The 27,390-nt window shown below is 36.8% G+C and overlaps 1 protein-coding gene across 5 annotated transcripts in view; it reads right to left on the reverse strand.

The window, feature by feature from the left end:
* Window positions 1-27,390, reverse strand: part of ULK4 (unc-51 like kinase 4) — a 232,449-nt gene that overhangs the window by 61,614 nt on the left and 143,445 nt on the right. For all 5 annotated transcript variants that reach the window (XM_082752887.1, XM_082752885.1, XM_082752886.1 and 2 more), the window contains 2 exons: window positions 7,573-7,739; window positions 3,953-4,051 (listed from right to left, as the gene is read on the reverse strand). In XM_082752887.1, the coding sequence (XP_082609013.1) occupies window positions 3,953-4,051; window positions 7,573-7,739 (266 nt within the window). The remainder of the gene's footprint in view (window positions 1-3,952; window positions 4,052-7,572; window positions 7,740-27,390) is intronic.

The following is a 27,390-nucleotide window of genomic DNA, read 5'->3' on the forward strand; positions in this document are numbered from 1 at the left end:
CATTATTCATTGGCAAATATTTTCACGTGCTCTGAAACTGAAGTCAAGGCTCAGCCTTAGCACCAGTGGACAGAAAGGAACTAGAAAAGATCATCTCATTCATCCATGTGCACTGAGGCTCCATATTTGTCCTCTTCATGTTTTCACATGACTAACTGGCCATTCAACAGTGAATTCCAGACATCCTGAAGATGATAACCAATTATAAATTTTTCTGGTTACACTATAATGAAGAAGCCTGTCACCAAACAAACAAAAACAAACAAACAAACAAACCTCTCAGCAGTCTGATAGGGTGCAGAGAAGACCGAAGGGTCTAGGATCTAGGATCTAAATCCAGGATCTACAGAGACATGAAATTCCTTTTTATAGGTATTGACAAGGTAATACAATCATTCCAGCTGTCCAAAAAGCCAGAAAGCTCATTCAGCTTCCAGGAAGTTATCACTCGTAAGCTGAGCCCTCTGATTTAGCTGCCAGCACAAATGCAATACTATGCTAAGTGTTACGGAAGCCCATGTAATGAAGGAGAAAATTAGGTTATTCATTTGTAGTGCTGATTAGGCTGGCTAACAAACCTTTAGAAGTGTTTTGTTGTTGTTTGTTTGTTTTCTTTCTTTCTTTTTTTTTTTTTTTTTTTTTTTTAATTTTGGAGTTTGAAAAAGTTTCTGAAAGTCCACACTGAAGTCATTTGAAATGCCAGTAAGCATTACAAAATTTTTTTTCAGTATAACCACTAGATAAAAATAGAATGTATTTCATATAGTCTACAATAACTGCAAGTTTCAGTATAATAATCAAATTAGATTTATATTCAAGTGAAGAAACATTAGACAAAAAGCTAAGTGTAATTAACTTTTAAACATGAAGCTGCCAAGCAGCAGACTAAATGCTCAATTTATTTTCCTCTTATTGATCAATTAACGGCAGACTGATCACAGGATTAAATATTGAATTCTCCATATTTGCAATGTTTTCTGCCTGACAGAATTTGTAATTATTTCTTCTTTCACGTTCTGAAAATCTCTGAAGTTTCATTTACATGCAACCTAGGTTTTCTACACTTGCTTTGCTATGCCCTAAGTGACAGACTAAATCATAATTACAGAAGGGAAAAATTGATTCTAAGTTTTTGACATTTTCAAGTTTAGCTCGCATTGATTTTTGAAGGATTATTAAGAGAGATAAACATGTAGGTCTTGAAGAAAATAAATAAATAAATAAGTAGACAAATCAATGGGGCATGGAACAACCATCTTCTTGAGGGATATACATATCAATGAGGGAAAGCAATTATTCAAGGTGACATAAGAAACCGTAATTATGGTAAAATGAGTAGAAATACCAAATCAGGGAGATAATTTGAACTTAACATCTTAACGTGGTGGTTAGTTCAAAATTTAAGACATATGTTAACTCCAAAAAGTGAAGTTTACAAGAAGCAGAATGCCTCAAAACAATAATAGTAGATTATGTAGCTTCACAGCTCAGTACAGAGGACTGTTACTGGTAGTGCAACAGAACTTTGGCTTAGGTAGGCCTTTTAGGTAGGGATATACATCTGGAGAGATCCATGAGACATCATCTCAGTGCTGGCTTCAGTTGACTGTGCTGATACAAGACACAAGAAGCTGATAGCAGCTAGGCAAGAGATGGCAATGGTTAAGGTACTGAGTTAAGCCATGAGTACCAGTATATAAAGGGGCAACTCTATTCCTAAGGTCAAGGGGGTTAGTATTTACCAGATGGGGTGTTTTTCTTGTAGAAATAAAAGAAATTATCAGACTGCAGGATGAGTGTGGGTCAGTGATGTATTGGCACACCACTCAACCATCTTGTGATATTCCCCAAGCATGGCTATTCTCCATATAGTGTTAGTACAATCCAACTCTAGCTGGTGCTTCCCTGCAAAGCCAAAAGCAAAACCCAATCTCTGTCCTAGAACACACAATGTTTTAAAAACTCAGCATAACAAATTAGCAATGAAACTATTTAACTATTCAGCTATTTCCTTCCTTCTTACAGCGCAAACATATTCTTCATTGTCTTTCGTACTCTGCTACAGAAAGAACACCTGTAGTGGCAGGTACTGAGAGTAGATCTAAACCCATGCCACAGCTTCCACTGTAGCTCTTGCACTTGTATATAAAGGCACCTGGAGAAGCAGAGAGTAGAAGCAGTGCACAAAGGATTTATTCCTATTTAAAGAAATTAGAGCATAATATATTTTGAACAGCTGGATGCTAACTTTCAAAATTCTTGCTCCATTGTTCAAACTTCTTCAGACTTACCAGGAAAAGTTTAACACAGCAATGGATGGAGGATACAAAACTTAACAAAACTAGATGAAATAACTTTCATAAACCCAAAAAATCACATATATGTAAAGAACAACATGTACATCAGAGAAAATCCCTCACAGATAAAAATCTTTAACAGAACTTTAAACCAAGAAAAATGAAGAAGCACTAATGACCTTTCCTCTTTACCCATATGTTAAAGTAGGCAGGTTTTAAATAAGCATTTTCAACATACTGGAATCTGTAGAAATATAGAACAAAGCAAAATCTAGTAGTAATTTGCAGCCATGCTTCTGAAATACAAGGACAAGTCAGAATCTAGTCAGGACACGCTAACTATACAATTATCCTATCCTTTAATTAGAAACTTATAAAAAAAGATTTCCAGGTGGTACAAGCTGAGTAAAGCTTGGCCTCTAATTTTCTGTTCGTTAGGGAGTTAATGGAATTTAAATTTACATCTAGTTTCACTTTAAAGGAACATTTACATCTCTTCATATCTTATCATTTATCATGTTTAGCGATTAAAAAATTAATAGAAAATAAAAGAACTTATAAATGAAATATTAAATAGTTGAAATTCAGTTACTTTGTTTCAGGTCATTCAGCGAACATTTCCGAAAAGTTTTTGTCAATGGCTGGTTGAAACAAATCCATCAAAGGTGGACTTAACAACAAGTATATTGCCAAAAATTAAAATAGAAGCTAGACAGTGCTAAAGGTAGTAAAAAAGGGTCACAGGTATTCATGTCACAATAGAAGCTATAGTTAAGTGATAAGGAAGAACTTCAAGAAGTTTGGGGCTGGGAGAGTACATAGCAAATCTGAAATACCTTTAAGGAAAACAACACAGAAAACATTGTGTGATATGCTCAGGGAAATGCTCATGTACCATTTTGCTCACTTTGTGTTGAATGAAAGGCAGACCTCTAAAAGCCCTGTCCAACTCAAGAAGCATTCCTCTGCTCTAAGTTATTACACACACAGCCAACACAAATCTCTGGCACTGTATGATGGCAGCTGAGATGTGGGATGTGTCAGGGACACACTATAGCTCTCTGGAGAGATTTCAGTGCAGCCCTGTGATGTCTAGTGAAGCCCAGAGAATATTGACTTTAAACAGATAGATTTTAAAGATGATTACAGGCTACAAGGGACCGTTCCCACTCCCAAATCCCTCCGGATCATGTTAAAATCAAACTAAACTGTTAAGAAAAAATCAGGAGGCTCACACCTAAGGAAATAACATTAAAGGTAATCACTCACTGCAAACTAATTTCAAGTTTACTGACTTTTCTAATGGTAGTAGTACCTGTTTTAAAATTTTGAATATAATCCTTTCCCTGTGCAATGATCATCAGACCATTTTCAAGGACGAAAATTTGGCTATGCATGTGTATCACAACTTAAAAGCAGGATCCTGTCCCCTGCCCAAGTTCTATGTTTGGACAGAGTTATTCAGATGTCTTTTGGAACCTGTAAGTCACTGTGACCTACAATTCCTTAAAAATTATAAGAGTCCTTGCCTTGTATTCGGGAGAAGCTTAAAACCAATGAAAACCTAGCAAACAGAGCTCTAAGATATCAAATTCTGTTGAGTAATTCCAACTTCAGTGACATTCCAGTAAGCTTACAAACAAGCAAATTCTCACCAGTTGAATAAGCAGGCTAATTAGGTCCGTCAGGGGTTTATTGATAAGCAGAAGGTCTTCAGCAGCCTGCGTGTCCCCTCCTGAGCCAGTTTTCTGTGCCTTAATAAGATGATAAAAAAAATAAAAAGCAGCCTTAGTGACTGTTCAGTTATGAGAAACAAATTAGGTCCATTAGGTGGTCAAAGTATGAACAGAAGTTGGAATGAGACCTATACGCTCTTTTCTAGCTAAGTATTCCTGCACTCCCAAGGAGCAGTTGCACTCCCTGTGCCTGTAACAATAAGCACAAAGCAAAAGTGACTCACGCTGTCAGGCTCATTCTGCACAGGCTGAATGCACTGACCTACATGACATTTCTTCAACAAAATGCTATGAACTGCATATGCAAAAGACATTTCTAAAGCCACAAATATTTTATGTATTTGTATTCTCTTTCAACATGACTATTTTAGCATTAAATTTCACTTTTCCCTCCACCCCCACCCCCCTTTATTAGGAACAATTTTAAAAGCAACTCAAATCAAGAAAATCAAGATAACTCCAAAGTTAGGATCTCATCAGTGTCCACTTTTGCCCTTCTGATTCATTTTGTATCCTGAAATATTCATATTTTTACAATAGTTTATTTTTAATAGGAATAATAAAATCTGTAAGTGAACAAAGTTTGTGATAATATCTGTAACTACTTGTAATGCTGACCATTGTCATCACCCCTCATCAAAACACACTGCCATCCCAGGCAGTGCTGTTATGACCCATCTGTGCCCCAAGATGCTAGAAAGGTCTGCCTGCAAGATTTTTCATTTAGCTTCATCATCTTGCAGCAGCTTTGGACCCTGACCCTACAGTCTAGCTGCTAGAGGAAAACTTAAACATTTTACCTGGAGGACACATTTAAAATTCATTTTGTATTGTGTTTTACTTAAAGCTTAATCCCTAAACCATCTCCCAGGCATAATAACCAAGGATTTCTGTTTGGTTAAGTGAGCACAAGAGCAGGTCCCAAGAGACAGGAGACATTACTGCTGAAGTTCCACTGTTGGTTTTGATGAGTGGAATGAATAATGCCTTTCTTGCAGGAAGAGTTCTGAAACAAAAGAGCTCTGAAGAGCTCTTTCTCAGTAATAAGACACATTGGTATGTTCTTCCCTGAGACTCATCACAATGCTGAAGTCCAAGAAGGGCAAAAAGACAGTGCATAGAAGACAAAAAAATGACTGTTTATATTAACCAAGAATGGGAAGTAAGCCACCTGCACTTCAGCTAAATCTACAACAGTTTTTTCTGACCGGTGTTTGGATGGGAAGTAAGACATCCAACATAAGGATATTTGACTGCTTCAACTTTTATATACTTGGTGCCTTTGAAAAGAGAATAAATGATACTAGAGGAATTACACTTTATATATATAAAGGATATACACTACACCACACTTAAACCTACATTAAGTCACTAAATACTGAGCCCACTTCTCAAATTGAGATTGGAAAATACTTTCAAGCTGCTGGGGAACACCTGAGTGATACAGTATGATGCAACTGCTCCAAAGCAGATATGCAAATTAATCCAAACCTTTGTACCATTTCCATTAAAATACAAACACATGGACCACAGAGAGCCAACTCTTGAATGAAGCTAGATATAGTTATCAGCACCATCCAGCAAAAAGTACTGAATTGGAAGGAAACACACTATCGTGTTTTGCCTACCCAGCTGGATAAGGTCATCACTTTACATATAAAAAGTTAAAATAAAAGCAAGGATTCAAGCGGAGGGTGCTACCATCTGTAAAAGTCAACTAAAGCCCCAATAATGGTTATTATGAGAAAACTTAATTCTCTGTCTTAACTGCTACTATAGAAGGTATCTTATGCTGAAGATCTCTATGAAAATAGTCAAAGAATATTTGTTATCACTACCATGATGCATTGAGAGACACACAGATAGAGGAATATGCTGTAGATACATGGCAAATAGCAGTCAGCAACTAATGGCCACCATTCAACAGGGCATGTGTACCAAGGTAGCTGCAGAACCCACAGAAGCCCTGTGATGAGTATTGTCAAGACAGGTATGGCAAGGCATGGAAACACCACCTTAAATTTAGCTCTGTGGGGGTACAGGGCAAAGCTATACTTCAAAACTACAGCTGCCTCTTGTCCGTTAGTCTTCTTGAGTGAACAAGATTATTTTGACTGAAGTTGAACAAATCTGTAGCTGGAGTTCTGGTGTATCAATCAACTGATGTACTTATGTAAAGCCAGAATATAAATTAGCTTTGAATATATAGATGTAAATTAGATTTAATGTGTATAAACAAAAATAATCAGTTTCATTAATATTATCAATCTACGTGCAAGATCCTCCCTCCTCATGTTGTCCAGTATAATTGGTGTCACCATTTGCACAGGGTGTAAGTACAGAATTTAGCTCCCTATGATTACAAGGAGTGCTGCTAACAATACGACAATCAGAAATTAGCCTACAAACTTTCATTTGCAATCTAATTCTTAGATGAGAAAATGATTATAGAGCCTGCTATTAGAGGACTTGAAAAAGCCAAGGTAGTGTACCATCAGATCTATTTATTTATTTTTTTTCTAAGAAGTAAAAATTAAAACAAACCTGTCAAGGAAATATGTGGTTGACTGCTTGATAATGTAGCTGTTTATTTAAATCAGTATAGAAAAAACCCTCAATTTTCAATACTCACTTCATACCTTAAACTGTGTTTACAAAAAAAGAAAAGTCTCAGGAAGACCTTTTCAGAATAAGGAAGCTCTGTTCTGAACTACAGTACAACCTGGATGTAATTTTGAATCTCTGTCCTCCAGATATACTGGACCTAAGAGTGTTCCTGGGATTATCAACTAAAGAACAGGGAACATCAAAAACCTAACATGAAAAGTGTTGTTATTTGTAGACTAAACACAGATGTTACTTCCAGCTGACTAACTGAAGGAATTTGGTGGATCACTTAAAAACAAAGCAAGCATTGCCTGTTTAGCACCATATCTTAAAAAAAGGACATTCTTTTTCTTGTTTTCTTGTTGAAAGTTATGTGCAATTTCTTTGATTAATATCTTTTTGTGCTCCATTCTTAAGGAAGATGAAGTCTTCACTAGAAGAAGCCACCCTGTTAATGCTGTGTTTTGCAGTGGTTCAAACAGAAACTTAAAAGACTAGCAGCATAAGAGGGGAATACTTTTGTCAGCTCACATGCAGAGGTTACATATGCTTTTCAAGTACTGTAATCACATCTGATTTATAATGAAAAGATACTGGTTTTTATGGAGTAATCTTTTTTCTTTTAAAATGAACTGAAGGAAAAGGCTTTGAACTACCATTGAGAAAATGTCAAATTAAACTATTTATGGAGTACAGAAATGAAGCATTCAGCTAAGAGCTGTGTTTCCAGCACAGAGAGAGACTAAAATGAATATTCTAACCAAGCAAATACAGAAACAAAGGCAAGCAGTTGAAAATGTATGATCTTCTCTTTTCACCAAACTAAAAATCTAATAAAATTAGAATAGTGGGAAAATCATCATTAGGATAACAAAAAGGTATCTAGAAAAATGTTTAAGATGGTTACCACTCCCAGGAAATAAACTTCATACCTGTAAAGTCTGGCGTACAATGTTTGCTGTATACTTCAGCATGCAGTGCAAAATGTCAAACAAGGACAGAAGAAGTGCATTTGCTGTCTTGGTGCTGCTTTTATCATCTACCTCCAAGTATAGCGACACAGTTTCTATTAGGAGATTACAGACGTGAGAAGCCAGTCCTATGTAGACAGGGAGATCAAAAAAAAAAAAACGCTATCAGGAAAAAAGAACAACTGAGAATAGCCCAGATGAAAATAATAGAATAGCATAAAAACAAATTTCACATACACAATGAATATTTATTAAATTTCATCTTTTTCCTCCATCATTATAATTACTGCCTCTTTTATCCACTTTGCAGCAGTTCATAAAGAGATCTAAACTGTTACAATCAAATTTGCTAACTGCATGGAAACTTATATAACACTCATTAAAAAAGAGGAATTTTAGGAATCCTAAACTTTTCTGTAGCATGCTGGTACGCAAGTCTCCTTCACATCATCCCAGGTCTCAAGAACGAAACAATTTCTCCAGACTGTTACAGAACAACATATCAGCTATACCTAGGCTTCAGCCTAAAATTTCTGTTCTTAACTGGTGTTTCAATTTCTGCCTTACCCATATACTTCATCTGTAGAATTGAACAGTGTTATTATGCTTAATATAAAATATATTCAAAAGATTATTATAAATGGAAGACCAAATACTACACCTAAAATGCACTTAAGACTTGTTTGACTGGTGGTAGTAAGAAGTTTCCTGAAAATACTTGCCTTGAAGGTTTTTTCAGTACTTTTGGAATTTAATAACATCAGCTCCTGTAGCTTGCTTAACCCACAAATCAATTCACACATCAGAAAAAATACAATCCATTTCAAGAAAACACCAATTCAATTCAGAATCCATCTCATTTTCAAATACAAAGTACCTGAGTTCATTATATTTAATACTAATATTTTTCTTTCAGAATTTCACAAGGGATGAAAGATGTTTTGTTCCTCACCCAGAACAGAATTATGTGTGTAAACTACTTTCCTTTAAACTGGCAATTAGTCATGCTGTGACTTGGGTATGCCTATCTAATAGCCTTGCAGTGTATTAGTTTCTAGGCCCCACGACTACCAACAGTGACCAAAGTGAACATGTATTTCACTGAAGAGACTACTTCTTTTCCTTTAAAATGTATGTTTTGTTTTTTAAATAAATATATATATTTGCAAGCATCAGCACAAGACTAAAATAAGACATTGTAGAACACCCTGCGTAATTATACCATTAAGCTTTTGTTATTAAAAAAATCTGTGGGGCGACTATTTTTGCTTTGAAAGCTTCCCCATCAATTACCGAAACTTCCATGAAAAAAATTTCCTCCCCTATTCACCACCCTTAACACTTTCCTCAGGAAATTAAATACAAAAACATTCATTTAGAATGCAGTTACAGGTCAGGTTTGTTAAGATTTGCACTCTTACATCTCACATTTTTGTGTGTTTTTATGATTATTAGCACTGTTCTTCCACAACAGTTTGATTGATGGGCTACGGCTTGGGCTAAGCTTTGAATTTCCTGGGTTTTTGTCTGCATGCACCAAACTCTCAAAATTGTATCAGTTTAATCTTGCACATTTAATTTCCTTCTCCTTTTTTAAAGTACAGTTTCTGCTGCAGTTCTGAACACTTCACACACAAATGAGATAGCAAGCAGAGACATATTCAAGTGATGTCACCAATACCCACCAAGAAGAGAATAAACAGACATAATTGTACGTCTACCCAACACAAAACCTGTGGTTATTCCATGCCTTTTTTCACCAGGCTAAATTAGAAGAAACCTAAGAAAACAGCCCAGGCAAAGCTGGTCCCTATCAAAGAGAGGTCTGCAAATTGCCTGCAGGGATACAGCCGAGTACACTCTGTTTCTCCCTGTATATGACCACAAAACCCACAGCCACATCAAAATGAATGAGTCAGCCCTATTTCTAGATGGCTTACATATAACCCTTAAGACAGTGACTTGGAGATTAGCGCTGAGAAGGCCTCTTTCAAATGATGGCACTGTATGGGTCATCATCAGGAATTTTTGGGGCAGCAGTCCCAAAAATTAGCATTTAGAGCACTAAGTAGGGTATTTTATATGCATGCATGCTTACAGATTTGTATGTGCAAAAATATACATTAAATCTTTTTTTTTTTTTTGAAAAAAACATACCTATGCCTTGACTTAAAATACACTAAGAAAATCTAACGCATCTGAACTTTATAGTAAAGACATCTAAAATAAAACACTGGTGCAAACTGTTCCCTAACACGCTGCATGATTCATGCAGAAATCTTGGTTCCACAGATAAAAAAAATAAAACAGATTGCCCTCTTGCCAAGTAAATAAAGTTCCAGACATATCCTTTATTGTGTCACAACAAAATCAAAACTGAAGGCCATAATTGTAGACATGTAAATATACTTCTTGCTTACACCACAAGACAAAATACACATTCCTTGTCCTCAAAAAGACAGTTGGAAAACTAGTATAATTTGCAGTGACCATGACAAAATTCAGTAGAAGTTTCACAGCTTCAGCCACTGGCACTATAACCAATTTATTCTATAGGTAGCTATAAAGATCAAGCCACATATGTGCATTCTAAAAACAGAATCTTAAAACAGCCTGAAAAAAAAAAAAAAGAGGATGCAATTCTAATAAAATGAAAGTATTCATAATTCAGTAAATCATAATCTAGAAATTGCACATAAAAATCTACATTTCAGAAGATAAATTGTTTTTCTGCCAAATTTTACAACTGATTCAAGAACCACATGCTTAGTTTCCAATAAAGCCTAAACCAATATTTATCTTTAAAATATTCCGACAACATATTTCTGAGTCATATTTAACAGACATTTATTTCTCATGCATTGCTTCTCAAAAGACACACCCTGTGCACTCCTGAACCTTGGAAGTGGTGGATCTGAATCTGAATTCTGTGTCACAGTGGAGAGCTAAATTGGAACAAATCAAGGAAGATTGTTCCACTGAGAAAAGCTACATATTTCTTTTATTTTTATTTTTTTTTTTAAGAATTCTGATAATTCCAAGTATCTTGGCAACACTCCACTTATTCAAGAGAAAAATCTTGGTAATATTTTACATGGGTTAAAGAAACGCATCATCATTTCTTTCAGCCGGCCATTACTTATTAACAACATTGAGTAAAAACTTATTAACTTATCATATATATTTTTATTACCCTACTAACTTGAAATTCCAGAAAACAAAATGATTAAAGTATATCATGTCATATAGTTTATAGCTATAATTATACATTTATTATACATGTACTTCACAGACACTAGTGATGCCTTCTATTGCTTTGTAAAATAAGGAGGATCTCCAGTGTATTAAACCTCAGTGCAGTTCTCCAATATTCAAATTTTGCAGAAAAATAATATAAAAGTTAGATTTTGTCTTGGAGTTATGTTTGTAAATCAACATAACTATCAAAAATACAAAAAAAAAAAAAAAAAAAGCTGTTCTGATTGCAATTTAAGATTCATAAACTGTATTGAAAGGATGGCATCTGAAATTCCTAGCTTTATAGCATTTGACAAACCCAGTATTCACAGAGTATTTTTCTTGCCCAAAGAGACCTTTGCAATGAACTGAGCATTTAGCTAATAGGATTTTATGAATGTGGACTGCGATGGCTATGTTTGTGTTTTACAAATCTTTTCAAAAGATGAAAGGAGTCTTTTGGCCCGTGATACAGCTAATCGGACAGAATGTGCCGTGATACCTTCTGGAATGAAAGCTGAGAGGAGATATTTTATTCTTAACTATTAGCAAGATGGATAAAGGAAGAGAAATCTTCACTTCCAAATCATATGAAACATCAAAGGACAGCCTAGGAAGCAATCTTCTAGGCAATCCTTTCATGCCTACCAGCAATTAGAGCATTCAACAAACCTGTCTGCTTCTAGCTGAAGAAAGTGTTAGAGCAGGTGCACTTCCTCCTAACAATACCACCACGCAGCCAAGCAGCCAGCAGCAAAAGCCTCAGCCTGGCAAAAAGGTTTCTCTTTGTTCCTTTCTTCACGTCGCTCTCTGGAGAGCTGTTTTTCCCATTTGTATCACACCTACACAACTGACTCCCCAGGGATATTATGGAATATATATTCACTATGCTTTTCTTCCTTCTCTTACTTTCAGAGTGGACTTGACTTTTTTTTTTTTTCCTTCCTTAAACAGCTAAAAATAATAACTTATTGGGAACTTGAAACTACACTGCCAAACTAAAAAACATATTTCATAATCTTTTTCTTATTAACAGTAAAACTCTAAATTATTGCTAAGAAGAAACACAGGACTGTAGTCTGATAGGTTATTTTGCATAGGAAAGAGCTCCTAAGTACTTGAGCCCTTAAAATAACCCATAACATCATAAAGATTCTTCACAAACCCTTATTTACCTATATAAACCTGGACTTCATTTGCATTCTTTGCATCACAACCATACTGCTCAAAGTTTTCTGATTTGAACATCTGAAAACAGGCAACATAAGAAAATGGTATCTTTAGGGTAATGGCATTTTTAAAGAGGCTCATTATTTTTTGCTATTTTTGTTTATTATTTGTTAATGATATTTACTTCCATTTAGGAACTATTTGCATCAGTATTATAATATTATTGAGGGAAGAATGAACTAGGAAGTTAGGTCAACACTGATTTCAAGATTTGGTGAGTTATGGATATCAGATCCAGTGGAATGAAAAAGTCTTTAATTGCATGGCTGCTGCCCTGAAAATTATTTTCTATTCTTATCTTAAAAATGAGTAGCATCTGAACAAGAAAATTTTGCACATATTCAGAGTCATACACTCATACAGAGACAGAGTGGACATTCTGTTACTGAGTAAAAAAAAAATCACGAAGTTTGAGGAACAAAAATTTCACTTCAGGTGGTCACACCGAAGGGTTTGGGGTTCAGCTTTTCCTGCACATGCTGCAGGTAGGGCACTGTGCAGTATTGGTCAGTGGGTACCCACTTTTTCTAAGTGGGTATGGTAAGGATTATGACAATCAGGGAAGAAAAGCCAGTCGTCACTATTACTACGAGGCTGAAAGCAGACAGGGAAGAATTCATTATCCTGAGTGTGGATGCCTAAGAGAAACACACACCTGACATTCTCAGTGGCATGATTTTTCTGCTTTCAGTCAGTCAAGGCGAGAGACATGACATGGCTCTAATTCAATTTTTCAGGAGTGGCAATGTTTGGTGGTTACTGTTAGAAGGCAGTTTAGAGGTGACATCTTTTGTTAGCAAAGAAAGAGCTTACTACTGATAACTTCCCAGGGAACCATGTCAAACTCTTCTAAGACAAAGAGAATCCTCCCAGCACTGAAATCTACTTTCTTCTAAAATTTAAATTATGGAACAAACATGCAGGTGATTAAGACTAACAACTGTTTAGCACAGCTAAGAGATAGAAAATAAGTGGATACTAACTTAAAAATGTATTTGAGCATATAAAAATAGCAAAAATACAACTTGAACAATCTAGGAATAATAAAATATTCACATACTGCTTAATATGCTTGACTAGTCAGTATAAAAAAAAAGTAAAACAAAAAAAAATTACACAAACTAGGCAAGAAAGTTGTTATTCTGTATAAAAAGAAGCAGTTAGAAAAAAAAAACAAAAAAAAACAAAAGATGAAGAATATTTCTAAAAGTGTAATAACTGATCCCTTGGGAGTTCCTGTTTTGCTATTTCTTAAAAATGAAAAGATGAGAATTTTCCTACCTTAGAATCTCATTAAGGTTTCTGTAACAAAATTTCAACCAAATTCAACTTCTGGTATCAGTCTGACTCTACCATACCAGAGTCAAGTCCGAAAAGATAGCCAAGATGTTTGCAACTAAGTTCACGGCACTCGTGGGTATATAACATCAAAGTTTTGAAGGCAGGGAATTTTGGTTTTGAGATTTACTGAGGTGGCCCTCATTCCTAGGAATGTAACTTGTTGACCGTGAGCACAAACTTGTTCAGCAAGGACACGCAAAGTATCAGAAGGTAACTTTTTTCCCAAAATAATTATAAAAACATCCAAATGCTTTCTGGTACTATGAGAAAAAATAATAAATCCAAAATTGATATGAGAGAATACTGCATAACTGTGGACTATAATGATGTTCAGGGGATCTATTCAGAGTGTTGACAAGACATTAATAGTGCCTCATTTCAGCAGTCAGGTTTGATTTGTTTGGATACCACACTGTTGGCACCACAGTCTCTCGAAATACTGTCTGCTTCTTACATTCTGTAATAGCTGAGAATAATTGCTCATCTACCTCAAAAAGATAAGTGAAAAACATAATGGAAAGGTAGGATCCACTGAAGATGCACACACAATGCTTAAATGCTTATATCAGAAGGCTTGTGGAACTGGATATAAAAGAAACATTTATTTTTAAATTAGGTATTCAAATTAAACTTCTGCTCTCCAGAATTGAAATATAGTACCCAGCAGTCATAAGAAGTGCTGCCAGTTCTGTCACTAATGTATGTCATGTACATCAAAAGTAGGATGCTTTTTTGTTAATCAGGGAGCATAAAGCCCTTGATGCATGTAAAATTGAGTGCTATCATCCCGAGAGATACGTGACAATACAACAGAACACAAAAGTGAGGCCACCTGACAGATATTCATTTTGTAAACAGCTTTGTTGACTGCAAATACTGGCTCTTCCCAGATGTTTGCTAGTGATCAATTGCTGGAGGTTACTCCTCCTGCAATGTGTGAGAGCATGTGTGGGTACACGCTGGTCTCCCCTGGCAAACTATGTTAGGTTGCTTGTTGCTGTTTAGATGGGCAGCCTCCCTAAGCCCATCTGACTTAGCCTGAAGCAGACTCACACACTCAGATGACTCTTTGAGCTGGAAGACGTAGGGAAGGATGGAGGTGGATGTCATACAGTGACTTCAAGGGGCACACATTTAAAATATTTGTCTTTTTGGGGCATATATTAAAAACAAAACTTGCAATCTCTTCATATGGATTTAAGCTTTTTTTTTTTTTTTTTTTGATACTGTATTTCAATATGCCAATTCTGCAGTGCTTGCAAGCACAACCTTCTTCCATCACAAAATAAATAAATAAAACAAGACAGTAATAAGATGAAATTGCATTTTCTGGATTTACTATTATTGCTATTATTAGGTAAACTTTATAGTACCTTTTCACTTAGATATTCTCCGTATGTCAGAGACACGATAGAGATGGCATTCCGTTTAATAAAGCACATTTATTCTACAGCAGGCTATACTTCAAGTCAGGTCTTGATAAACCCTGTTTCATCCCTTACAAGGTAATAACTAAAATAAAATCTCTTGGTTATGTTAGATGAGGTTAAAAAATTCTTTACTAGATTAAAATCTCTCTCTCTTTTTTTTTTTTTTTTTTTTTTTTTTTTAAGATTAGGAAATCTTTGCATTCAATGAGATTCGGAGTCAGAAAAGACTCAGAAAAGCTTTTTGTTTTGTTGCTCAGACAGATCAAGCCTGTAACAATTACTGTGTGATAAAATACAGGGGGAATTTGTATCCTTGGCTTAATTTAGAACTAGAAATTCTTCTAAAGGGATTGCTGTTTTAATAATAGACTTCCTGCCACATAAGATTAAACCCTGTTTATCTACTTCAAGTATCTTCATATCTCTGCTTTGGCATCAACTTTCCCTTCTACTGAAATCCTTCAGAGACTACATTCAAACTCTAAGAGCTGCCTTTCTGACAAAACCTGTACAGGCCAGATATGAACTGCTTCAGAATATGGATATAGCACTGAACTGCTGTCACCAATTGACAGCATTCATCAGCTTTGAACGATGCTACCAGCACTAATTGCTCTAGCTTGGCCTTCAAGAGTCCCTGGACTGCAAGTGATAAGGACCAAAGAACCCTAGCTTCAGAAAATTCTCTGAAGTTTTCAAACAGTTTTAAATTAGAGAAATAAAACACAGTTGACAAATATTCCCCCATATACGTAGCAAAGAATAAGTGCAGAAACTCTATATAATTCCCCACAGAAAAGTCATGCTCTGTAAGATACTATATATTTATTCCTACTCTTGGTCTATTTACATCAGCCTTCCATGGGATGAAAACTCACACAGTACAGATACTTGGATTCTCAAGTGACAGTCTTTTGCAATTGTTACTACTAGACCAAAGCACAAAAGCAAAGGCTAGAGTAACCACTAAGTGCGACTTGCTGCTGCTTATTACAACAAAACTCAAACTATGCCACAGTTTCCCGTAACATCCTGCATTATTCATCAATGAAGGTTTGAACATAAATGAAAGCTGACAAGTAGCTGCAACTGTCCAAGGTGGCTTTGGTGTATTTACGTGATCAAAGGGCTTAAACAGAAGTCAGGACATCTCAGGACAGTAAAATCTGGTTTTGTGCCTGTGAGCAGATAAACGCTTTAGCCTCAAACCTCTTCTGCCAGCTCAGCTGTTTTCTGAAAAAATGTAAGGAAAACACCACCCAACAGACTCTTCCTAATTTGCTGTCTTCTGACTATACCACTAAGGCTGTGTCTGATTAAGTCTCTAAAACCTTACCACCTGGATCTCTGAGCTCAAACCCACCACACCGTGATCACGCTGCCAATTCAGATGGTACCAGAAGTACTTCACCCAATCCCCATCATTAATTCATCCTACACCAACAGAGCCTTCATTTTCCATCAGCATAGCTACTGATATGTACCAACTATCATGGCTACAAGTGACTGTGCTCCATCAGCTTATTTATCAAAAGGCAGTCCAGACTCTGAAAGAATAATACGTCTTCTTGTGTTTGAATTCAATTTTCCACACCCTGTGTACCACATCTCAACAGGAGCATGGGTCTATTCACTTAGTGGGCTGTTAACAGCACGCACATTATCTGTGCACGAGAGTAGTGGAGCCTGTGCATACAGAAACTGGCTCCTACTGTAAGGAGGTCACATGGACTGGCTTGGTCTACCAGGCTACCTTGACCCAAGACAACCAATTTTGAAATAGAAACAGGAAACTATAGCACCTTCCCCAACAATGAGCTGAACTAGATCCTGCTGCGGATCTGATGCTTTTAACTGAGAATTTGGACCCTGTTTTGCTCAAGGGCCTAATTTCTTCAGAGGCAAGAAAGAAGTTAGGGACATTGATAAAGTGACAGTCAGAGAGATAGCCACCAAAAAACAAATGAATTTAGAGAGTCAGGATCTTTTTGTTAAGTGGGTGACCTGTGAAGATGTGCAACAGAACAGCAAAAGAAACTTGGTAATGCCAGTCCTGTTTTAGCACCTCTTCATTTTTCTCTATCATGCCTGCTCTGCTGGGCTTCTTTGGTATTAAGGTACTACAGTGTCCCAGTAACTCTACCACTATGATGAATGAATGCACATTGCTCCCACATTAGGAGCCTCCCTCATTCTGTCCCAGTTAGAAGCGATTTGCTGTGCCCCATGTGTCCCTTCTTCTGTGCCTTTTGCACTGACACTGAAATGTACCTACATTTCTTCTCCAGCCTGCTTGTTCCCAGACCACTGATTCTCAAAAGCAAGTTCAGGCAAAGGCATTAAGTTCCATCCTTTTGTTTGATGAGATAGGCGTTTGGATGGGGAAAAGAGGGTGTGAAGAGGGAGCTTGCAACGAAGGGCTTATATTCCTTTGTTCCTCCCCCATGTCATTTCCAGTGAAAAGACAAACATCAAAAATAAGATTTAATAATAGCTTGAAACAATGAAGTAATATCCCCACCATTTTATAAGATAATACGCCCTACAAGACATTCAGCATAGATCACTACTTCCACCTAGGATTTAGGATTCCAACAGATATCCTACAGTATGACGGTATCAGGGCATATTTGACAGGGCTTCCCTCTGTTTGCACGCAGAAACACTTTTTCTGGGTCGGAGATAAAATTTGTGTGTTGAATGGCTTTATAGATGCCCAAGGAGTTTCACAAAAGGAATACACATTTTTCTAGATTGAACCAATATACAGTTGCCACCTGTAAATAGCTGAGATCTGCTAAAAAAATTGGCTCTGCTCTGTAAGAACTAGATTTGTCCTTTGCCTTTGTCCACCAATATTTTTAGAAAGATAGAAATTACCAGGCTTAGTGAAGATTGAGCACTAAGGAAGAGGGACTTTGGAAGTACGATACAAACAGTGAAGTCTGGATCTATTGAGTCTGGATCTATGCCAAACAAAAGCAGCTCTGGTGGGAAGACCGGGGGAATTAAGATCTGCAGAACTGGACTGTCAATGAATTATGCAAGAACTGGAGAGAAGCTGCAGGAAGTAGACATGAGAAATGAGAGATGTGTATAATTAAGTTTTCAAGATAAGCAGTTTCACAGCAAGTTGACGTCAAACATTTTACACAATATGGCCTGCCAGAATACTGTGCTGAGCTGGGATAGTAGGCTACAATTCAGCCTGGGAAGAGTGGGTGTCACAGGCAGCACAAACATGGGCTTCTATCTTCTATCAAAACCATACCTTCTCTCAAAACCCCTAAATCTTCCTTGATAAAAAAAAATGTTCCTTTGGGCATTTTATCTGCCTTTTCCTTATCTTAACTCTGACTTCTCCTTACAGTATAGACAAAATACTGCCTCTAAACTCATCTTGTACTGCTGTCTGACCAATGCGCTCTCTGAACTCAACAAGTAAGTTCTGAAGAAAGTGCCAAATAAATAACAGTTCAAGAGCATTTTTCTTGTAAGATAAATAATGGCATAAACTCACACTTTATGTCACTCTGGGTCAGGTGGCAGGATCAAAATATTCAATATTTGTCTGTGTGAGGAAAGGACACAGCTACTCTATTCGGCAAGAAGCTGTATTGGAAAGACTGTTGAGTCATCATGTTGGTTGTTTTTTTTTTTCAATCTCCATGTAATGCATATAGTAACAGTAGTTTTGCTGCCATCCAAAGAAATAAGTCATATTTCATGGCTGTATCATTGGCTAAAAAGCTGTATGTCACAATCTGGGCATAATAGGTAGGAAATACGATCTTTTAAAAGTGTGAATAAATCCATTAACAACACTATGCAGGACTTTTGCCAAGTCTCACAGGAATAGGGATGAGAGGTTTGAGTAAGCAACTTGTAATACGATAGGCAAAAAAGAATGGCTCTCAGGAACTGGAACTAAGTGGATGCAGGCAAACTAGAAGTTTCCACCTTTATTTTTCCTCATTTTCCCCAGAATGTGGGTGATAATGATGAAAAAAAATAAATCTAATTTGTTACAATCTCCTAAAAGGCAGAAATAGAACTTGAGACCTTATAAAGACATCAATTTTCTTCTCCTATTCTTCATGAAAATTCAAAGGGAACCATGTATTAGTTTTCTCCAAACAAAAGGAAAGAGCAGCTACCTAATGCAAAATTATCTAAGAATGTGAAAACATTTATGGAAACCTTTAAATACTTTTTTTTTTTTTTTTAAAGTTAAAAACCAACCAACCAACTAAAACACCACAACAACACAATGTTTTATCAAGTTAGGACCTCTTTATTTGTAGTTAGATTGATTTTTGCTTAAAACTGAGATCTGAAATCAACCTAGCTTTCCTTGAGTAGAAGTCTAAGCTGACAAACTTCCATCTTCAAAAACCCTTCTTAATTACATATAAGCTCAATTGGGAAAAAAGTTTCAGCCAGATAGAGACAAAAATAATACATATTTTTTAAAGGGCTGATACCCAAGTCTGTGACGCATTTATGGAAAGGTAATGAAGAAAATCAAATTCCATCATCAAATAAATGTCTGCATTTTTGTCAGAGCAACTTAAATAATCGCCCTCAGCTGGAGGTTTCTATTGCAGTTCAGTCATGTTCCCTCCACACCTGGTATTTCTATAAAGCATAAATAATCATGGATGCAAATATGCACCTAATCAGTCACCATATCAACTCTACCAGGCAATGACCAAATGCTATAGGAACAAAATGCTAGTAAAGGACTGGTAGCTTGCCTAAATAACTTTGAAAACATAAACACTCACTTGAATTCATACTGACTTAGAATGGTGGAAAACCTGTGTGGACATGGACCTGTGGCTTTAGACTTCAAAAGAAATTTACACATAAAAATGATTTTTGAAATATGAAATGCAGATAAAAATATTACTTTGGAAAAAAGCGTTTGTAAAAACTACGTTAAAAAAAACATTATAAAATTAGATCCTGAAGAGGAAAAAAAACAAACATCAAGCTATAAAAACTACATATAAACATTGTAGGTAAAAATCTGAAACAAACAAAAAAGAATATGTGGGTGAAAAAAACAAACAAACAAAAAAAGAATATCACAGAAAAATAGTACTTTGCATTTTTGTACAAATTGAGACTTTCAGAAGGCTTTAAAAACATACGACTCACTCTCTACATCTCCCTGGGAGGGGAAGTGCAGAGGCAGGTGGTGGTCTCTTCTCCCTGGTCACTGATGATAGGATTCATGGGAATGGCACAAAGCTGCACCAGGGGAGGTTCAGACTGGATACAAGGAAAATATCTTTACTGTGAGGGGTGTCAAACACTGGAATAGGCTTCCTTGTGAGGTGGTTGATGCCCCACACCTGTCAGTGTTCAAGAGGCATTTGGACAATGCCCTCAATGATATGCTTTAACTTTAGCACTGCAGTGGTCATGCAGTTGGACTTATCTTTGAAGGTCAATTTAAACAGAACTGTTCCACTCTAAAACAGTACATAATTCGAAGTTTTTTCATTATTATATAGTAGCCCTTCTTTAAAGGGCAAATTATTTTGAAGTTTAATTGTCCACAAGTGGTTTAAACAGGTCATTTTGTGAGATCAACACATTTGTGTAGCTCATATTTCTTCTGCAAATAACTTGGAAAAGGAAAATAGCTGTCTCTGAGCTATGACAACTACTGAAAACATCTAAAACAAAACATAAACCAAAACATTCTTCAATTCAGTGAAAAATTTTCAAAGATCATCTGTCATAGATCAATCCTGCCCAAAATTGTGCTTGTTTATAGCAATTGACAAAACGAACTTCTTTCAGTAGGATTAAATAACTGCATCTGAAGAAGACTGCTGTTCCATGACAGAGTAATGATTGATGTAGTTTAATTTTGTGTATAGTATTTTGTACCTTTGCAACTTTGCACTTACCTTAAATTGGCATTGATATATTGCTTTCATATCTAGACAATATGAAAGCTAGAATCGAAAATAAATGATAGCTCTACAAGCTATGGCATAGTAACTGTATTCCAGCTGAGTCTCTTTTCGAATATATAACTACATTTCAAATTTAATCTCTGAATACAACTTTTAGCTTACTATTTATATCTGGCAAGCTACATAGGGACACCAACATAATTAGATTTTATTATCTGTAACAACTTAAATAGTTTGTATCATCAATAGTAAAGTTGCAGCTAATACAACAGCTACAATTTTACCTACTTGTTAATTTTCTTTCCAGCTGATCAAATCCACTAGTCCTAATACACATGTATGATTTGGGTTGCACTTCATGAGAGTGTTAACGTAATGTCTAATGATACTGCTAATATTAGACAGCGGGAAAAGCAGCACCTCAAATTTATGCAAGGAAGACAACCTCTAGAGAAGAGGGGAAAACAAACATCTTTTTTTTTTTTTTTATGGCCAAGCGGGTGAAAAGGCCCACAAGCTTTTAAGACTGTCTCCTTTCTCACAATCCAGAGTTTGTCATCAGGGAACCTTCAGAGATCCACATCCTCAGATACAAAATCAATGACATATTTTAACATAAAAAATGCATTTTTTAAGTTAGCTTTCTGTTTCCAAATATTATCAGTCAGTGTAACCACTCAGTCTAAGCCTTGTGTTTTCTCTAGGAATCTGACAGGTATAAAAAAAGTTATATTATGATTAGCACATCTCTAGACATACATATAGACTGTTGAAGTTTTGAAACTGCTCTATTTAAGGAACTAACTCTTCACCAATAAAATAAGCTTATCAGTTATATCATCAATTTTCTGCATAGGCCCTCTCAGACCTGAATACCATTGAATTAAAACATTTTGGGCTTTTTTTTTTGTTGTTGTTATTAGTCCTTTCACTTCCATCAGTTAGTCATTACAATGAGACACACCAGCTAGTTTAACCAGCTAGCTACGCTGCAAGATGGTCTGCTTGGCTGACCACAGGGACAATATCAGGAAGCCTCCTCCAGCCACATAAAAGGCCAGTCCTCTTTCACAGTGCAGCAGCAGCACGACAAGATGTAACAACCTGTTGAGCCTCTATTAACTTATTTCATCCTTTGAAGTCTCAGCAAGCGTGCTGTGACATTTTGCGCCTTATGGGCACGGCTCTCAACAACAGGCTTGGTTCTGCTTCAATGGCATAACTGTTTCTCACAGCAATTACAGCTGCTATTTTCATCCTTTTCAAATGGCTGTAGAGTTGAATATCACAGGATGACACAGGTTATTTTTTCCTCAAAGACTCCACTACTACTATGCTATTTTGACACGATTTCCAGTTATCTTTTATGACACCCGACTTCTAAGTGTAACAATGTGATGTTATACACTTGCACCTGAGTGACTGGCATTTAAGGTCAGCAAAACATGTCTTAATACTGTTAAAAAACATTCTGAACTTCCTAACATCATAGAAGAGACTTCTTCAGGCTCAACCACCACTGACTTTTCCTATAAGCTGTAACTCAGACAAACATAGTGACACATAACGACTATCTTTAGATGTTCATAGGCACATATCTCTGCTCAAGAGCTGAACTAGTAACTACAGTACTCGCAGGGAGCTGGGAAAAGCTTACGTTCTGCAAAGCAGAGGCTGTAATGTGCACATACCTCCCAACTGGAACACTTTTCCTACAGGAGCAACATCTACAACTACTCCAGCAGGATGTACTCTATCTGCATTTATTTTCTGTACTTAAAAATAATTTCTCACTCATATATTTTTGAAGTAAGAGTATTTTGTTTCTAAATGTTAATACAGAAAAAAAAATGCTTCCATGTTCTTACTTGTATTGATTTCCCTAACTACTTCTCTCTGCTACTCTTTCCATCTAGAATCACAATATGTTGAACATGAACTGAGATATCTATTTGCTTAGGCTGCTATACAATAAGCAGGTAGAAAGTACTCTCATGAAAAAAAGAAAACAAACACACACATTTTCTGTCTTCAATTAGTGAACAAAATTATTCCTATAGGGCATCCTGCAAAAGTTTTGCAGAAAATTCCTGCCTTCTAGAAACAAATGATAACAAAAACTCTAGCCTGTAAGGATAGGTACTATTAGTTGAAGCACTGATAATGACTAAAAAACACCCTGAAAATTATCTAAACAGTGGGTTTTTTTGTTTGTTTGTTTTTTAAGCATGAAAACAGTGCAATAAAAATAACCTGATGACTCTTTACCTGATATGCTACCTTGAAAAAGCAGTATTCCTCACTGAATACCCCATATCCACAGGCAGGGATTTGTTCTTTGCAAGACGAGGAGGACGGAGAATGAGCAAATGGCTTCAGAACTAGCCTGAATATGTCTGCTTTCTTCATGGACTGTTTGTTTTAAGGACATATTTGTCAAATGCATTATATAGGATTCTGTAAATATCACATTTCCCTTGTAAATAGACTTCCCCTGTATGACTAACCCACAGTCATTTTCTTGACCACTGTCTAAAGAGTCAGTTGAGACATCTTAGAAGAAAATCCCACAACTTGGAAGCCAGCTACTCTAATAACTCACTTGTGTTCCTAAAATCAAGGTCCCATGCCATGTCACAATATACTTTTTGTGCTTTACAGTAGTTCAAACTTCTGCTACGCAGGTAGGTAGGGCAGGGAGGAAGATCTGAGTTGCTAAATTACTGCAGTTTAATTTCATGACTGCTGACAATTTATCAGGTGGGAGAGAGCTAGCTGGAAAGCTAGAAGCTATTATGAAGTTAGAAGCTGTTGTTAAGAAGTGTGCTATGGGCTTTAATCAAATGTCTTTTGGAGACTGAAGCTAAAATGCAATTACCAGTATGGTATGAAAGGTAGAAAAATATCCCCCAAAGATTTAGTTAAGTTAGGGACCTTTGGGGTTTGTCTATGTAGAAAGCTAAGTCATTGCCATTTACCTGTCATTGAGTTAAAGATCCGTGTGTGTAAAGTACTGACATGCCCTTTCTTTTTTTTTTTTTTTCCCCCCCTCTTAAACAAAAAAGAAGAAAGTTGGGTGTTGGTCTCACATGTGCTACTTTTTGGATATGCTATATTTAACAGATTTGAATGATACAACACACAAAGACATATGAAATCTCCTGACATTTGACTAAGTCAAAGCAGTGGACAACAAGCAGCATAGGATACCTCACCCATGAAGGTTGATTTTTCTTTCACAAGGAGCGAAAGAATTACAATGATCTGACTACAAAGTTGTGTTGTAGATTTTTTTCACTTTTAGTAATTGTCCCCACTTGAAGCGCTTACCATGCTTTCTAAATATGTTATTGGATATAACAACCACTGTAGCTAACATTCTACGTTTTCACTTAAGGTCTTTCCTTAAGAACTTCAGTTTTTACTGAAACTGCTTGAAGTACTACATACCACTACTAAAAGATTTTGCATTTTTAAAGAAGAACTTGGAAATAGTTTTGTTATTCTACGTGTCAGAACTCACCGTTACATTTTTAGTTTAGTTCCTGAGATTCAACAATATGAATGCATAAGGAATAAAGCTTAGGATTCACTATACCACATCACAGCTTTTAAACATCCAGACAAGTTTCTCTGCTTACTTGGCTGGGGATGGATACTTCAGGATAGTAGCCAAACACAGAATCACAGCAGTAGAGCCTGGAAAACGTCATTCAATTGAACACGATTGGGCTGAATTTCACAAATACATCATCTCCTTAAAAGACGGTAATGAAAACATTATGATAAACTTCTTATGGGATATAATGGGATTCCAAAAAAGCTGAAAATGTAAACTCATTAGTAAGTAACACTGGGCTGCAAACAACTTATTAGATCAGCTTTGATTTACAGTGGAAACCTTTCCTAAGGACAGAATTACCTGGAATTACTTTTAGATATACTGAAAACAGCTACTTATATACATGCAATACATTTAAGAAATTATTGGGAATAAATATCTACAGAATTAGAAGTTTCCAATTGCAGCTTAAAAGACTTATTTTGCAACAACCTGTTTTGTATGGTTCTTCAGGGTGAGGATCCTGATAAAGCAGCTAAAACCTTTGACACACATTTCTCTACAATCTAGTATATATACAATGTCCAAACTCTTCCTATAAGCAAAATGCTACTGATACAACAGTTCGAATGACTAAATTTCCTTGCATTTGAATATGTCCCAGGTGGCAAACAGGACCCCAAAAGTTTGAAAATACGGTGAAATACAGACAATTAAGATGATCCAATGTTTTCTATTTTTAATTTATGTAATCTACATGTAAAAATAAAAATATGAAAAATAAAAGAAAGGCGACACTGAAGGCGAAATAAAGACAATATATCTGTGAGTCAGAATACAAGACTGTTTTACTACATTAAATACCATGCTGAGCTTGGCTTTTTATTATTCATCATATTCCACATAATTAAGCAGACCTGTACACTAACACCACTCACTCATCAAACAGCCAAACCTGACCTGATGTTCATTTCATACCTAAATTTATTGGTATGTCAACACATGTCAACAGAGAAAACATGGCTAATGTAGACAATATGTCTTTTCAGTAGGCTGCTCCAACAATAACAGAAACAAATGACGCCTCCCCTTCCTTATTTCCAAAAGCCTTGGCACTGCTCCCTCCTATGCCACCAAACTAAAAGGGTGGACTATAGTGGGAGTGGCTTCCACATACTGACTGATCCTGTAACATCATTGCATAGCTTCCCTTCCCAGCCATTGACCAAAATACTGTTGAATTCAGCGGTTACAAACTTAAAACCAGAAGATTACAGATATCCTAAAAAGAAAGTAGAAGGTGAATACAAAAAAATAAAATAAAATAAAATAAAATCATATATTCTATGATCTCATTGGGTCCCATGGATTTGTGTGCCTCTAAGTTCCTTAGATAGTCCCAGACCTGATCTTCTCTAACAGTGGGCAGTTCATCATTCTCTCAGTCCTTGCCTTTGCCTTCTGGAGCCATATCCTTGCTTACACCCTCTGTAGGCTTCCTTTTCGTGTTTGAGTTTTCCAGGAGCTCCTTGTTCAACCATGCAGGCCTCCTGGCACTTTTGCCTGACTTCCTCTTTGTTGGGATGCATCGCTTTTGAGCTTGGAGATCTTGATCCTAGAATATTAGCCAGCTGTTTTAGGCCCCTCTTCCCTCAAGGGCTTTATCCCATGGTACTCTAACAACCAGACCCCTGAAGAGGCCAGTCTGCTCTCCCAAAGTTCAGGGTAGTGAGCTTGCTGTGCTCCCTCTTCACTGTCCTCTGGATCCAAAATTGCATCATTTCATGGACACTGCAGCCAAGGCTGGCCTTGAGTTTCATATTTCCCACCAGCCCCTCCTTGTTGGTGAGAATGAGGTCTAGCATAGCACCTCTCCTCGTCAGCTCCTCTATCACTTGGAGAAGGAATTTATCATCAGTGCATTCCAGGAGCCTCTTGGATTGCCTATGCCCTACTGTGCTGTCCCTGCAACAGGTATCAGGGTGGTTGAAGTTCCCCATGAGGTGGTTGAAGTTCCCCTCTGGACTGCCTTAAATCCAGAGCCACAAGCTCTTTGTCAGCTCCTCATTCATCCCCAGGCAGAGCTCCTTGCACTCCAGTTGCTCACTGACATAGAGGGCAATACCCCCTATTTATCTCCTCGTCCTGTCTTCCCTAAAAAGCCTGCATCCTTCCATTACAACACTCCAGTGATGGGAGCCATCTGTCCCACCACATCTCCACAATGCCAAGGAGGTCACAGTCCCGCAGGCACATGTACATCTCTAACTCCTCTTGTTTATTCCCCATGCTACGTGTGTTAGCACAGAGACATTTAGGCTGGCCCCCTGATAAGCTGACTTACTGGCTGGAATTCCTTTGTGCTGCTCTTCAGGTGCTCTCCTGCTGACCTGTGACCCTTGTGCAGGCTCTGGGCATCTGTCACTGACACTGGCATCAAACTGGGAGGAGTAGTATGGATTGCAGTCCCTGTCCCCCTCCTCCCCCTGCAGCCTCTATGCTCGCTCAAATCAGTTTAAAATTGTCCAATAATTTCAGAGGATGGGGAAAGGGAGGAAAGAGAGACTGGCAGCCAGAAGCTGAGACAAGGGACAGAGAGTAAGTTTCACATTCTTAGAAAACCACACTAAAAATGATCAATATTGTCTTGGCTTGTTAGCATCTCATCTTAACTTTCCACAAGAGACCATATACTAATCCCGGTCTCTTTACTGACTTCCAGTCTCAGTAATTAAACTGAATCATATTATTCCGCTCTGATTATTAAGTGGAAATTGTTGTTAATGTTAACAGAACAAATGTTTAATAGCTGATAACACAGTAGAGGCCATTTTAAAGTCCCTCTGCAACTTCAGTTGCATATGTTAATCTCCATTTCACCTTTAAATGTTACAGGTGGTTATCATTACATGTCTGATGTATTGTCACACAAGGACACAGTTCAGGGGAGAGAGAAATTAATGCTAGACAGTCCACCCTGTATGCACGTCCCTGAAATGCTCAACTGTATCACGGTTATTAATTTGAAATCACAGAAGTAGTAATG

The sequence above is a fragment of the Aythya marila genome (genome assembly GCF_965140915.1).
Source record: "Aythya marila genome assembly, chromosome: 2".
Classification (NCBI taxonomy): domain Eukaryota; kingdom Metazoa; phylum Chordata; class Aves; order Anseriformes; family Anatidae; genus Aythya; species Aythya marila.